General features: G+C 34.9%; 1 protein-coding gene across 3 annotated transcripts in view; it reads right to left on the reverse strand.

The window, feature by feature from the left end:
• LOC110660402 (probable LRR receptor-like serine/threonine-protein kinase At5g63710) overlaps positions 1-14,641 on the reverse strand; it is a 42,479-nt gene that overhangs the window by 14,103 nt on the left and 13,735 nt on the right. For all 3 annotated transcript variants that reach the window (XM_021818716.2, XM_021818718.2, XM_021818715.2), the window contains one exon: positions 5,957-6,022. In XM_021818716.2, the coding sequence (XP_021674408.2) occupies positions 5,957-6,022 (66 nt within the window). The remainder of the gene's footprint in view (positions 1-5,956; positions 6,023-14,641) is intronic.

The following is a 14,641-nucleotide window of genomic DNA, read 5'->3' on the forward strand; positions in this document are numbered from 1 at the left end:
AGAAAGTAGATTAAAAGAGAATTTTGGTAGACACAAAACAGAAGACAAAGAAATTGACGAAGTCGGGTTCGCAGTTCCAGAACCCATGACATAAGAAGTAGAACCATCAGCTAAAATAACAGTAGAGGAAGTGAGATTAGACTGAAAAGCAAATAGAATATTAGAATTACCTGTCATGTGATCTGTCGCACCAGAATCAATAACCCATTTGGATGAAGAAGACACAAGGCATGTAGTGGATTTACCTGACTCAGCGATCGCAGTGACAGGGGAACTGGTAGGCTTTAGAGATGCCTGATACTGGAAAAATTGTGCAAATTCCTCTGCAGATACCAAAATAATTTTCTCAGAGGAAGATAATGTAGAATTCTCTGCTACCATATTTGCCATCTGTGATCGCTGATTTTTCTCTGAAGTTGCAGACAATTATATTTTGTATGGCCAGGCTCATGCAATAATAACAAATGACTCCTCTTGAGTCCTGATTAGAACTAGCCTCTCCATTACGCTGATTACTTTTGTTGCCTGTAATTCCTCCTCTACTTCCTCTTCTTTTACCCTGTTGTCCATTTGGATTACGGCTAATAAGAGCACTACTGGCAGGCTGTGAAGATTGAGTACTCTCTGTACGAAGGACCCGTGTGAACGTTTCATGCAAAGAGGAAATCTCAGAACTGGAGAGGATCTGAGATTTAGCAGTCTCATACTCTGAAGGAAGGCCTGCAAGAAAACTCATAACAGCCAGTTGCTCCCGTTGGGCCTGCTGAACTTTCACATCATGACTAAAAGGCAACAATACATTAAGTTCCTCATATACCCGTTTAAAATCCATAAAATAAGCCGTGAGAGACTTATCCTCTTTCTCAGCACGGTAGAATGCCTTATAAACATCATAAATACGGGAGATATTCCTTTACTGTAATACGTAAAATCTAAGTAATCCATCAATTCCTTAACAAATTCACAGTGATTAATTAAACTAATTACCTCACTATGAATCGAGTTCCGAAGCTGCAAAAACAACCGAGCATCCTCCCTTAGCCAAGTTTGTCGTGTATCATCAGTGGGTGGATCTTTAGTAACGTGATCATACTTATCAATGCTACGCAAATAGACCCTAACAGTCTTACTCCACTCCAGGTAATTCGAACTATTAAGTTTGTGTTCCGTGATCTTAGTCATCACCGGAATCACATCAAAAATAACATTCTTATTGTCTGCCATTTGTTGAGACAAAGAAAACTAACCGAAACGCTAATCCAAAGTGCTTATAGTAGCAAAATAACCCAAAATCACAAATCAAGCAAATACCAAAATAGGATCTGAGAGCCAAACCTCAGAAGTCCTTTAATGGTTATACTGAATTAGGCAACAGCACACAGTGGTGGAATGAGGGTGTTGAGACGACGCCGGCGATGTTGATCGGGGTTCAAACGGCCGGTCAGCGGCCAAGGTCTCTCCTGAGCTGGGTAGTGAGAACAATAGTCACCCTAGATTGATGACCTGCTCTGATACCATGTAGAAAGAGATGATTCTCATTGATTTCAATTAATCTGTACATTGGTATATATATACAATTGATTCCTATAATTGTGTTCTACTAATTAGGAAGAAATCCTAAATAAGAAATCCTAAATAGGAATACAGAATACAGAATATACAGAGAAATAATATAGTGATTGACTTTCCATAACAGTTTCAATAGTATTTTGCGAAGTGATAATGCCAAAGAATACTTTTTTGGCAACTTTCAAACTTATATGTCACAAAATGGTGTTGTTTACCAATCATCTTATGCTGATACTCTATCCCAAAATGGGGTTGCCATAAGGAAAAATAGGCATCTTCTTGAGATAGTTAGAGCACTTCTATTCCAAATGAAACTATCTAAATGTTTTTGGGTTGATGCAATTTCTACAGCCTGTTTTTTAATTAATCGCATGCCTTTGCCTTTGTTTATTCTTGATGGTGATATTCATTATACTAATTTTTTCCAACTAAATCATTATTCTTATTGAACCATTGTATTTGATAGTACTTATTTTGTGCAAGATGTTCGTCCACAAGTGACTAAGTTGATCTTAAGTCCCTTAAGTTGTGCTTTCCTTGGGCATTCTTGTCTTCAAAAAGGATACAATGTTTCTCTCCTACTCTAAATCACTACATTGTGTCTTCAGATGCTACTTTTTTTTAGTCTGCTCCATTCTTTCCTCCCTCATTTATTTATGAGAGTCCGGAGGAGGAAGATGTTCTCTTATTTTACACTATTAAACAAGTGTCTAGTCCACAGATTCCTCCTACTTCATCAATAACTGTTCAACCTCCTATTGTACATGTTTATTTTGGAAGAATAGAGATTCGTGACTCAGGCCCCCACCAGCTTCTTCATCGGAATATCCAAGTCACCACTACTGATTCTGCTTCAAACTTAGATCTTCCCATTGCTTTTCAAAAGCAAACGTAAGTGCACTTACCCTATCTCATCCTTTGTGGTTTATGACCATTTGTCTTCCTCTTCTCATTGTTTTATTACTTCTCTTGAGTTTGTTTTCTACACCTAAAGCTATTGTGGAAGCCTTGTCTCATCCTAGTTGGTATGCTGCAATGAACGAGGAAATTGTGCCTTTAGATACTAATGGGACTTGGGAATTGGTGCACCTACACACAGACAAGAAATCTATTGATTTTAAATGGGTATTTGCAATGAAAGTAAATCCAAATAGTTTTGTAGCTCAACTAAAGGCTCGTCTTGTTACAAAAGACTATGCTTAGACTTATGGTATTGACTACTCTAACACCTCCTCCCCTGTGCACAAACTTGCATTAGTAAGCCTATTGATTTCTTTGGCAGCATCACATGGCTGGCCTTTAAACCAGCTAGACATTAAGAATGTTTTTCTTGATTGGGATCGATAGGAAGAAGTTTAAATGGAGCAACCAAAAAGTTTTGTTGCTCAAGGGGAGTTGGGTAAAGTTAGCAAACATTGAAAATCTTTGTATGGCTTGATGTTGAAGCAGAGTCCTCAAGCCTAGTTTAGGAGGTTCAATGAAGTGATTTAGGAATTCGGCATGAAAAAGAGTGTGTGATAATTTCAATGTTGTAAAAGTCAACAAAAGGCGCCGGGCCAGGCACAGGGCAAGGCGAGGCTGCTGTGACTCGCCTGGCAGAGGCAAGGTTGCTACGAAGTGGCAACTGCCCCAGAGCTGAAAGGCGATGAGGACATGAGGCACTGCCTCATAAAAGTAAAAACAACTTTGATTTTTTTTTTAAAAATTTTTTCTTAACAATAAAAAAATAAAAGAAACCCTAAAAGTATCTAGTCTTACCCACCAACAGAGATTGCAAAGAGAATAGAGCAGAGTGACGACCAACCAGGCATGTCTTCCACTCTTCCTTTCCCTCTCTCTCTCTCTTTCTCTCTCATCTTCACATTCTTTCCCCTAACTCTCCTTTGTTATTCTTTTACTCTCTTCTCCTCTCACTCTCATGCTATCTTGGGCAAGCTAAAACCTGCGATCCTTTTTCTTTCATTTTAATTTTTTTCTTCTTAACCTGCGATCCTTTTCTTTCATTTTAATTTTTTTCTTCTTTGTCTGCTCATCCTTCTCTTTCTCTGTTCACGCTTGGCTGAAACAGCAATCCATTTTTTTTTTTTTTTTTTTTTTCTTCTTTTGTCTGCTGCTCCTTTTACTCTGTTCACGCTTGGTTGCTTGGTTTCATGCTGCTCTACCTACCAGTCTAGCACTTTATTTCTTTTTTTTAACATACATGTGTAACATACATGAAACAACTTGAGGGGGAGTGCTGGAATCCTTTAATTAGTGCATTAGCTGTAAATTAGAATGTGTTAAAATCCCTTAATTAGTGCATTAACTGTAAATTATAATGTAAATTAGTGATATTAAGGATATTTGTATTTATTAGCTTTTATCTTCTTTCCTATTAAGGCTATAGCCTTTGTGTATAAATTTGAATCATTTTAACACTGTGAAATACATCAAGAAATTCTTCTCAATTCTCTCTAATCTCAACAAAGTCATATCAACTTTTTACAGATTAAACAAACAGAGCCTAATTGCCCCAAGTAAATGCTAATGTTTGGACTTCTATGATTACTTCATCTACGACGCAAAAGTTTGATTTTGAATTACATTTAATAAAATATTCTATTTTAAGAGCTGTTTAGATGAAAATTCTTTATTACTTGATTGACTTGAAATTTGGCATTCATGATCTACATGACTAGAATAGTAAACCTAATGTCCAATATGCAAAAATATGAATCATAGAAAAAATTAAGGAACCATGTAAAATACTATTAACTTATGGATGTGTAAGTTGATCCTAACTATATTTATATATATTTATTCATGAATAAAAACATCTGAAAGGAATTATTCAGCAAATGGAAGATTGTTGTTGCCCCACTATTGAGTAGGAAAACTATAAAGCATAACCAATAAAATTAGCATGACAATTTCTAAAGTACTGTTACCACAATATACATTTAAATAAAAATAAATGAAAGGAACCTAAAAAGAAAATATAAGAAAAGAGAGAGATAAGAGAGAAATTGTTATTCCTGGAATTTGAGCCCAACACTGTGATGCCCAAAAATGAAAACAAGGAAACCTGTGCTTCCCATTTAGCTGTATCCCTCCCTTGTGCAAAGAAAATATGGAAAGCTATCTATAGATGTTTTCTAAAGTTAAGCAGTTAGCTAGAAAACGTGAAAATTCATTCCAATTCTGCACTTGCAAATTATTGCAACTGAACAACAATTTCCATTTTCCACTTTTCTTGCAATCATTTTTTCTGGAAGACAGGTCTAATTTTCCATAACCAAACAAGCCCCGAGGAATTTCACTAAACTTCAAATGTGATTATCATACTAGCTTTTCATTACTCTCTCGTCTTTTCCCACTTTTACTTTCTCCTTTTGTTACTTTTTTTTCCCTGCCCAGGCTGGGAAAGGAGGAGTTGAGGGGGGCAGGGTTACAACCTGCTAACTTGAAAGCATTTTACATTAAAGCTTGGTAAGCATTGAACCTAAGACAACTAAATTCAACCTAGCTGTCACCACTTGGAATATGCCCAGAGGTTAACCATTTGTCATGACTGAAGACCTTTAAGATTCACTAGCAGCAAAAGAGTTCTTACAACCGTTCAGCTAGTCAAAGAACAAGACAATTTCTACACAAGAAACATCAATGGCAGGTCAACATCTACTTACGTCACATTCTTACAATGATTTCAGCACGATTAGCAGGGATAAAGAGGCATGAAACAATAAATTACCCACAAAACCTGATCATTTACAATGCTAGTTCAAAAAATTAAAAATTAAAAATAAAAAATCTTCATATGCATGGATGATCAAACAACAGTGCATTCTCATTCTTCCATTAGAAAATATTATCAGCGTAAAACAATGTTTCCTTTTTGTGTAGATCAACTAAAACTTAATGTATCAAGTAAGGAAGCCAATCATAGAACTCATCAGTTGCCACAAGCTAGTTTTTATTTAACAAGTATTTCTTCTTTATTTCCTCTACTTTGTAATTCTAGGAAGTAGGAAGATAATCTAGGTCTTGTTACCTTGCACAGAGTGAAAACAAAAGCAGGAAGGAGGAGATATTTCCCTATACATACAAGATGCAGCCAGACCCTTTGTACAAGTTATCTGAGGATTAATAAAATATTCTGTATGAGAATTCTCTTTAAATTGCAGAATGCCAATGCTTTCTCCGTTCTAGTAGAAGCAGCCCTAGTTTTAAATTATATGATTATTAGAAATTTGTTCAATGTTTGGCAATTTAAGTAGGTATATTGATAATACCAAAAATATCAATCAAGGAATTGAAGTAAAAAAGAAGACTCTAGCTGGTGTTAAAAGAAAAGTAGAAATGAAGAAATCTTATGAAATTGAAAAAGATAAATAGAAGTGAAAATTACTTGAACTCTGGAACTGAAAAGAATTGAAGTGGTACTCGTCCAATCAAGTCATTAGCTGAAAGATCCCTGCCAAATAAAGAGATGCAGAGGTAATAGAAACAGTCAACTAGCGCACAAGCTCAAAGGTGGAACAAGAAATGGAAATTAAGAAATACATATACAAAAATTAGAAAATTGAAGCCAGGGCTCCTTAAAAGTTGAGTCAATCCTATATTAGTTTTAATTGAACAAGAGCTGATCCAGATAGTAGTATGCAGTTGATGTCATGATCCATTCTTAAAAGTTGAACCAATCCTATAACAGTTAACTGAACCAGTACTATTTCAGATAGAAGGTTTGCACTTGATGTCATACTCAACTTAACTCAGCCTTTATCCCAAAAATAATTTGGAGTCGGCTATATGAATTCTCTTTCTCCACTCTAAACAATTTTAGGTTAAATCCTCGAAAATGTGTAATGCTTCTAAGTCATGTTGTACTAGTCTCTTCCAAGTCAGTTTAGGTCCACCCCTTTTTTTCTTTCTATCCTCTAACATAATGTGCTCTACTTGTCTATTTTATTCCCCTGATTAACTGTCTAATGGAAACTCTAGAAACAGAGTTTGAGCCTCTCAGAATAAAGAAATAAAGGAACTGAGAAAAGAGAAATTGAAGGAAGAGCCAAAAAAGAGAAGAAGAAGATAAGAATAGAAAAAGAAAATGGAAAAAACAAGTCTGAAATTGTCATTGAAATTGGAATGAGGTCCCTGTCAGGTATTCCTTTTTATACAAGTATATACTCTAGTAATTGCTTCTAACATCGAAACTACTCATGGAATCGTCTGTAACCAACTAGCTACTTCTCTTTCGCTCCAAAACTAACAACTCTTGAGCCCTGCTCATCCATTTTTCTACATGCTACATGTCTTTTCAGTCAACACCCAGCTCAATCAACAACTTAGCTTATCATCTCACTGATGTAGAACAGCCAAGAACAAAGGTTTGAAAGCTTGCAGAAACTAAAGAAATTTGGATTGATTTTGGGCTCTGATACTAAAATTGATGTAGAATAAATAAAGAACAAAGAACAGATCAAGGACCAATACCTGGAAAAGAAAACTAATTCTCAATAATTCAATTTAATCTCAATACTAATCATAGTCTAAAATGGAGCTTACAACCAGTGTTATTAAGGCGAAAAGCGACACTAAGGCGATAGGCAATCCTATGGCCTTAGGCGAGAGGCTTTTTGAAGTAAGGCGCTATAACCTAAATTGCCTAAATTATATATATATATATATATATATATATATATATATATATACACATACTTTTAATATAAAAATTCATAACTTTTAACAAGTTTAAGAAGTAAAAAAGCATATTAAAAAGCATATCACACCTCCAATTAATAGAACATTAACTATTTAAAAATAAGTAACCATTTGCAGATACATAACACACCTCAATCTAACATATTACAATAACCATTTAATAAAAAAACTTATCACAATTGACAATTACTCATGCTCCAAGTCTCCAATTAATAGGACCTAATTTCAAAATTAAATAATCATTTGCAAATACACACCTCAATCTAACATATCACAATACTCATTTAATAAAAAGCATATCAAAATTGACAATATCCATCTAAAAATACATATCACAATGCCCATATAATAAAAAATTAAACAATAAATTAAAATAGAAAAAAAAAAGTGGCTGCTAGGTAATTAAAAATGGCATGACTGTGAGAGAAGAAAGCATAGAAGAAGAGAGGAGGAGGAGAGAAGAGAAAAAAAAAAAAGTTAAAAGGAAAAAAGAACACAGGAAAATAAGTGTTGCAGTTGGATTAAAAATGGCGTGAGTATGAGAGAAGAGAGCATAGAAGAAGAGAGAAGGAGGAGAGGAGAAAAAAAAAAAGTAAAAAGGGAGAAAGAACGCAGGAAAATAAGTATTGCAATTGGATTAAAAATGGCGTGAGTATGAGAGAAGAAAGCATAGAAGAAAAGAGCAGGAGAGAAGAGAAGAAAAAAAAAGTAAAAAGGGAGAAATAACGCAAGAAAATAAGTGCTGCAGATTGATTAAAAACGGCGTGACTGTGAGAGAAGAAAGAATAGAAGAAGAGAAAAGGAGTAGAGGAGAAAAAAAAAGTTAAAAAGAAAAGAAGAAAAACATGGGTGTTGCCAAAGACTTGAGAGAAGGGAAGAATTGAAGAAGAGAGGAGAGGAGAGAGAGGAAGGAAGAAGCAGTGGAGAGGAAGAGAGGAAGGATGAGAGAGAGAGACAGACCTTACTCCTTGGGTTGTTCTTCTTTCCCTTTTTCAAGCAGCCGTAGAGTCATGGGTTGAAATTAGAGTCTCCTCTTTAGGGGTTTTAACTCTTGCAGTTTAAAGAATGAATAAAATAAAATAAAATAAAAAAAGCATTATGTGATAGAGGCGTCGCCTCCCTCGCCTCACGCCCTGCGCCTCTCTCTCCCATGCGGTCGCCTCATGCAACCCAGGCCATGCGGAGCCTGGCGAGGAGCTAGAGGGTCGCCTCGCCTCGCCTGGCGCCTCAGAGCGCCTTTAATAACACTGCTTACAACCCTATTCAAATTAGGAATAGATATCCTAATTCAACTCTAATTAGGAATACTAAATAAGATAAATTAAAAAATAATAAACCTATTTATAATAAATTCCTAAACAATAAAACCTCTTCAAAATTTCTTAATTCTATAATAATTAAAATTCCTAAATAAAATAAACTTCCTATTCTGCATTACTCACTCTACCTGATACAGTTGAGAAGGGCCCAAGACCTTTCAAGGGTTATTCTATAAGAATTGAAGGACAAGGCAAAGGAAGAGGAATCTTGCTTGAGGCTGTGTGATTGGAATTAACTGCTGTAGAGAATAAAAGGGAAAAGGACATGTGGCCAAGTTGGATATAACCATGGTTTTGAAAACAGGATCAGACCAGCTGATCTAATAGGTTTCACAAACCCTGGGTTTGCATAAACCCACTTTGAACTGGACTGAACCAGCCAATAACCAGTGAACCCAGTCAGGTTTAAACAGGTTGGTCGGGTTATTGATCAAATCAATTGGTTTGATTTCTTATTAAAAAAAAAAAGAAAAGAAAAGGCGTACAGGACATGGGACTCGATCCCTGGATACAAGCTTGACAATTGAAAGCCTTTACCAATTCAACTACACACTCTTTATCGCTTTACTTTCCCTAATTTATATATATAGTATTAAATATTAATAGAAATTTAACAATTCAATAGAAATTTAACAATTATTACCTTAATACAATTACAAAAAATTAAGGTTTTTTTTTTTCTAACTTCCTTTTTAAATAATTAATGGTTAAATTATATTATTAGTAACATCATTATTTTTTATGTTAATTATTCTTTTTTATTCTTCTATAATATATTAACATATTAACATTAATTTTTATTGATATAGATCAATTTAACAATATATAAATTTTATTCCAAACATCTTTATTGTCAAATATCATCATTTAAAATTTCAATTAAAAATTTTATATTATTTTTAAATAACTATTTACATATTAAAATTTAAGTAAATTTATTTTAATTATTATTTATAAAACATATACTCAACTCAACTAAGCCTTTATCCCAAAAATTTGGGATCGGCTATATAGATTCTCTTTCTCCATTCTAAACGATTTTGGGTTAAATCATCGGAAATATGTAATACTTTTAGGCCATGTTGTACTACTCTCCTCCAGGTCAGTTTAGGTCTACTCCTTCTTTTCTTTCTATCATCTAACCTAATGTACTCTACTTGTCTAAGTAGAGCCTCCGTATGTCTACACTTCACATGACCAAGCCACCTCAATCTTCCTTCTCTCAACTTATCTTCTATTGGCACTACTCCTACCTTTTCCCTAATACTCTCGTTACAGACTTTATCTAGTCTAGTATGGCCACTCATCTACCTTAACATTCTCATCTCCGCAAATCTTATCTTAGACATATACGACTCCTTCAGTGCCCAACACTCACTACCATATAACATGGCCGGCCGTATGGCTGTACGGTAAAATTTTCCTTTCAACTAATTGGGAATGTTGCGATCACATAAAACTCTCGTGGCACGTCTCCACTTCAACCATCCGGCTTTAATCCTATGACTAACATCCTCTTCACATCCCACATCTACTTGAAGGACTGAGCCGAGATATTTAAAGTGATTATTTTGGGACAGTGTCACTCCATCCAAACTAACTCCTTCCCTATCACCAGTTCGGCCTTCACTGAACTTGCAATGCATGTATTCTGTTTTCGTTCTACTTAACTTAAAACCCTTTGACTCTAGATTACTTCTCTAAAACTTTAGCTTTCTATTGACTCCTTATAGCGTCTCATCTATCAGAACTCTATCATCCGCAAACATCATGCACCAAGGGATACTCTCTTGTATATGTTTCGTCAATTCATCTAAAACTAATATAAAACATATCAAACTACTAATTATAACTACATTATTTTATTATTTTTTTAATAAAATTATTAATTAAAACTTTGGTTATAACAGAAGAATCAACTCTAGAATTTAAGGAGGTGGGAAAAGAAGGAATGGGCATCTTTTGGTTTCCTAAATTTGTCAGGATAAAATTGTTTTCTCCACACAGGATATCTATCCTAGGGCTGGTTCCAGTCATTTATCGTTTTCTTCTTTCCTATTGTCTTTAAGAATTTCCATAGAAGCCGGATTGTTTTATTGATTGCAATCCTTGTTCTATAAAAAGTTTGCTGAATTAATACAATAAATTCCAGTTTCTTATTTTCTTATTTTGTTTATGTTTACTCCTTTCTCTATAAATTGGTTTGACCTGCCGAATCCATATGACCAAAATAAGAATGGAGGAAAGAGTGGATCAGGTAGAGAAGAGTAATACTAATTTGGAAGAAGCCATAACCGCTACTAAATGAGCCAAGACAATATGCGATTGGACCAAGAGCAGAGGTTGAGTAGATTGGAAAATATTACAGCAGCATTGTCGGAAGGAAAAATCACTAACGAAATAGGGGAAACATAAGCCCAATCTCCCCAACCTACTATTTCAGGAGATAGTAGGCTGGTCGTCTGGCCGTACACTAAAATTTTACTTTCAACTTATTAGGAATCTTGCGATCACATAAAACTCCAGTCGCACGTATCCACTTCAACCGTCCAGCTTTAATCCTATGACTAACATCCTCCTCACATCCCCCATCTACTTGAAGGATTCAACCGAAATATTTAAAGTGATTACTTTGGGGCAATACTACTCCATCCAAACTAACTCCTTCCCTATAACCAGTTCAGTCTTCACTGAACTTGCAATGCATGTATTCTGTCTTCATTCTACTTAACTTAAAACTCTTTGACTCTAGAGTACTTCTCCAAAGCTCTAACTTTCTATTGAATCCTTCTCGCATCTCATCTATCAGAGCTATATCATCCGCAAACATCATATACTAAGGGATACTCTCTTGTATATGTTTCGTCAATTCATCTAGAACTAATATAATGTAACACCCCCATGTTCGGTAGTATGTTCTACTGTTCCAGTGACCAGTGTTGTCCGGACAGCTAGGATGCCTAGAACTACACTTCGATATGAGTGAAGAGACATAAAATAATGAAATACAAGAAAAGAAAATACAAGAAAAATAAAGGAAAAATAATAGCAAAGAAATGTAACCAAGTTAAGCGAACCGAGAACCCTAGCGATGGGAGACCGCACCGGGAAGTCACGGCGTGGACCGTTGACTAGCCCTGGACCGCGGGGAACCCTAGAAAATATTTTTAGGACTTAAATAGACACTTATTGAAGCATAAATGCCATTAGAAATATCAAAGAAAAATTAATTAATTAGAACAAAGAAAAGTGAGAAATCGAAAAACGGACAAAACCCAGTGTTACCGAAAAATTAGGAATGCAACCCGAACAGGGGCATTGTGGTCATTTGACACCCCGAGTTGTCTTTTGACATAAATTTCCATTAAAAATACATGATATTACACTTGGAAAATGTCATGAAAAATTAAATTAGTGGTACCTAATGTAAATAGCAAAAATGGGAAGCTTAATGTGGGAAAATGAAATCTTGGATTAAACTAATAATTTATTTTGACATAGTGCTCCACTAATTCATCAAAGTGTACCACTACCACTTCATTTGGACAACAGATTATCTTCTTCCTCACTTCTCCAAGAACCAGCCAAATTGCTCCCAAGAAGATCCACCATTGACGTCCACTTGAAAGCTTCATGCAAGCTTAATTTAAGCTTCCTTCATTGCACCTTCCTTCATTAAAGTTAATCCTCACACCATGGGCAGTAGATAGGCAGCAAGAAGACCAAGTTTTGGAGAGGTTTTAAAGAATTTCCAAAGTGGTAAGCTTGTATTTTTGGGTTATTGCTTCATTAAAGTTTGTAAGGATGTTATGGGTGTTTGATTTATAGAGAAATTTTTGAGATTTGATGTTGAATGGGAATGTCTATTTTTGGCAGCCATGGAAACACCTTGAAGATAGTTTATTTTTGCTTGTAAATGGTGGATGAAAGCATTGATTAAATGTTTACGTGTGTAGGAAATCATTTGGGTGATGTATACTTAGTATATGTGAATGTGTATTGAAATTTGAATGCTTGGAAACTATGGGAATGTAATGCATGAAATGGCAGCCTGGTTTTGTGAATCATAAGGATGTTATTTCATGTTTGGATTATGGAATATTAATGTTGAATTGTGTTGGTTGTTATGGCAGTTTGGGTATGTGTGTGATGGTGTGAAGTTGGACATGTAAAAGTGTTATGGTTAGGTGATTGAATTGTTGTAAATGAGTTTGATAAATTTTTCACTTTATGGTGTATGTTGAATGTAATTGTAAGCTGCCAAAATGACCTATGATATGTTGTGAACTATGTTTAGGCTATGGTACAAACCAGAATTGGCTTGAATGTTGAGTTTGGTAAGTGTTAAAAGTGATCTTTGATGTGTATAAAGGAAATGCAATAAGACAGTTTGAGTTTTAGGCCTAGAACTTTAAGTGTGTGGCTCCAATTGGTATGAGACCAATTGGAGGTGAAACTAGGCACGAAATATGCCAACTTTCATGAAGAAAGCTTGCCAAAATTCTGCTTGCAAGGTAGCTTGAAAAATGACCAAATCCGGATTAAGTGCAATAAAGGCCTGAAATTTTACCAATTGAGCAGCAGTTAGTGTTTAGGCCATAACTTACTCAAAACAGGTCCAATTGACCTGAAATTTTGACCATGAATAGTTAAGACATATATCTACAAGTCTTATGAAGACACCAAAGCCTAGAAATAAACATAAGCAAGTCAAACAGCTTGCACAAGTTCGGGTCCAAAAACTGGCCGAACCAAAATTGACCTAAAATGACCTAAAGTGACCAATTTTGATGCAATTTGACCAGCAATAGTAAAATGACCATAACTTGGTCTACATAACTCAGAATGACCTGAAATTTTGCCCCGCGTGCAATAAGACATAGATCTACAAGTTTGTAGTTTTGACCGAAACCCAAAAACCGAGAGAACTAGGTCGTCCGGCTAGGTCAAACTAGTATCACGGAATCCAGCAAATTGCAAGAAAATGCAAGATACATGGAAATGAATTTGGTAACATGTACCAACCCTAAAAGACTATTGAATGTGACATATTAGTAACATTAAAACCGAATTTACCTAGAACGCATCGAGGATCGACATATTAGGTTGACTAAGGAAATAATAGAATTTGATAAATTAATTATTGAACCTTATTCTTAGAGACAGTTTAAATGAGTACTGAAACATTTCAAATTGTGTTTCTCAGTTAGCAAAGACTCAGGGAAGAGGAAGGAAACACTGAGTCAGAGCCAAGAGACAGTTATCAGAGGTTTGTGCACAACTAGTTTTTAACTAATTTTGTTTGAATATTTCATATGATTAAATGACATATTTTTCTTATGTATTATGTTTAACAAGCATTGGATTTAATTCAATGATTATTGAAAATTGTTATAGTATGTATGAATTTAGCTTTGTGAAATGGTATTTCCACAAGTATTAAGCATTGTTATGGATTGAATAAATTATGTTTTAGAAAATTGTGATAGAACATGTTTTGAATTGTGATGGTAATTTTCATGGAAAATGCAAATTTATGATTTGAATTGTGATGAGCATAAAAATTATTGGATATTGGAATTGAATTTGAATCGAATTATATTGTGATTTATGCTCACTAAAAGGATTGTGATATTGTTTTATATCTCACTATAGATTCTTGACTAGGTTATTACCCGTCTCTCTCATTTGTTGAGAAGACAATGGAGTTATTTGTGTTTTGATTACCATGGTACGTGCACAGGCTTAGATTTTCCTCTGATTTGAGGTTAAATCTAAGTTTTTTTTATCGTTATGGCCCTTGCGGAAGATTCATTATTGTGATGGTACTGTGCACGATGATTCGACCTCCCCGACCATAGAGAGTTAGAATCTGATTCGACCTCCCCGACCATAGGGAGTTAGAATCACATTGAATATGGCCATTTCGGGTTAGTCTTGCATAGTTAGTGAGATAAAAAATGATTTTTGAGATACAGAATGGTTTTTGAGATATATAATGGCTTTTGAATGGTAAAGAATTGTGATTTCAATTATGATTTATGTATAATTAA

This window comes from Hevea brasiliensis, chromosome 7 (genome assembly GCF_030052815.1).
Source record: "Hevea brasiliensis isolate MT/VB/25A 57/8 chromosome 7, ASM3005281v1, whole genome shotgun sequence".
NCBI lineage: Eukaryota > Viridiplantae > Streptophyta > Magnoliopsida > Malpighiales > Euphorbiaceae > Hevea > Hevea brasiliensis.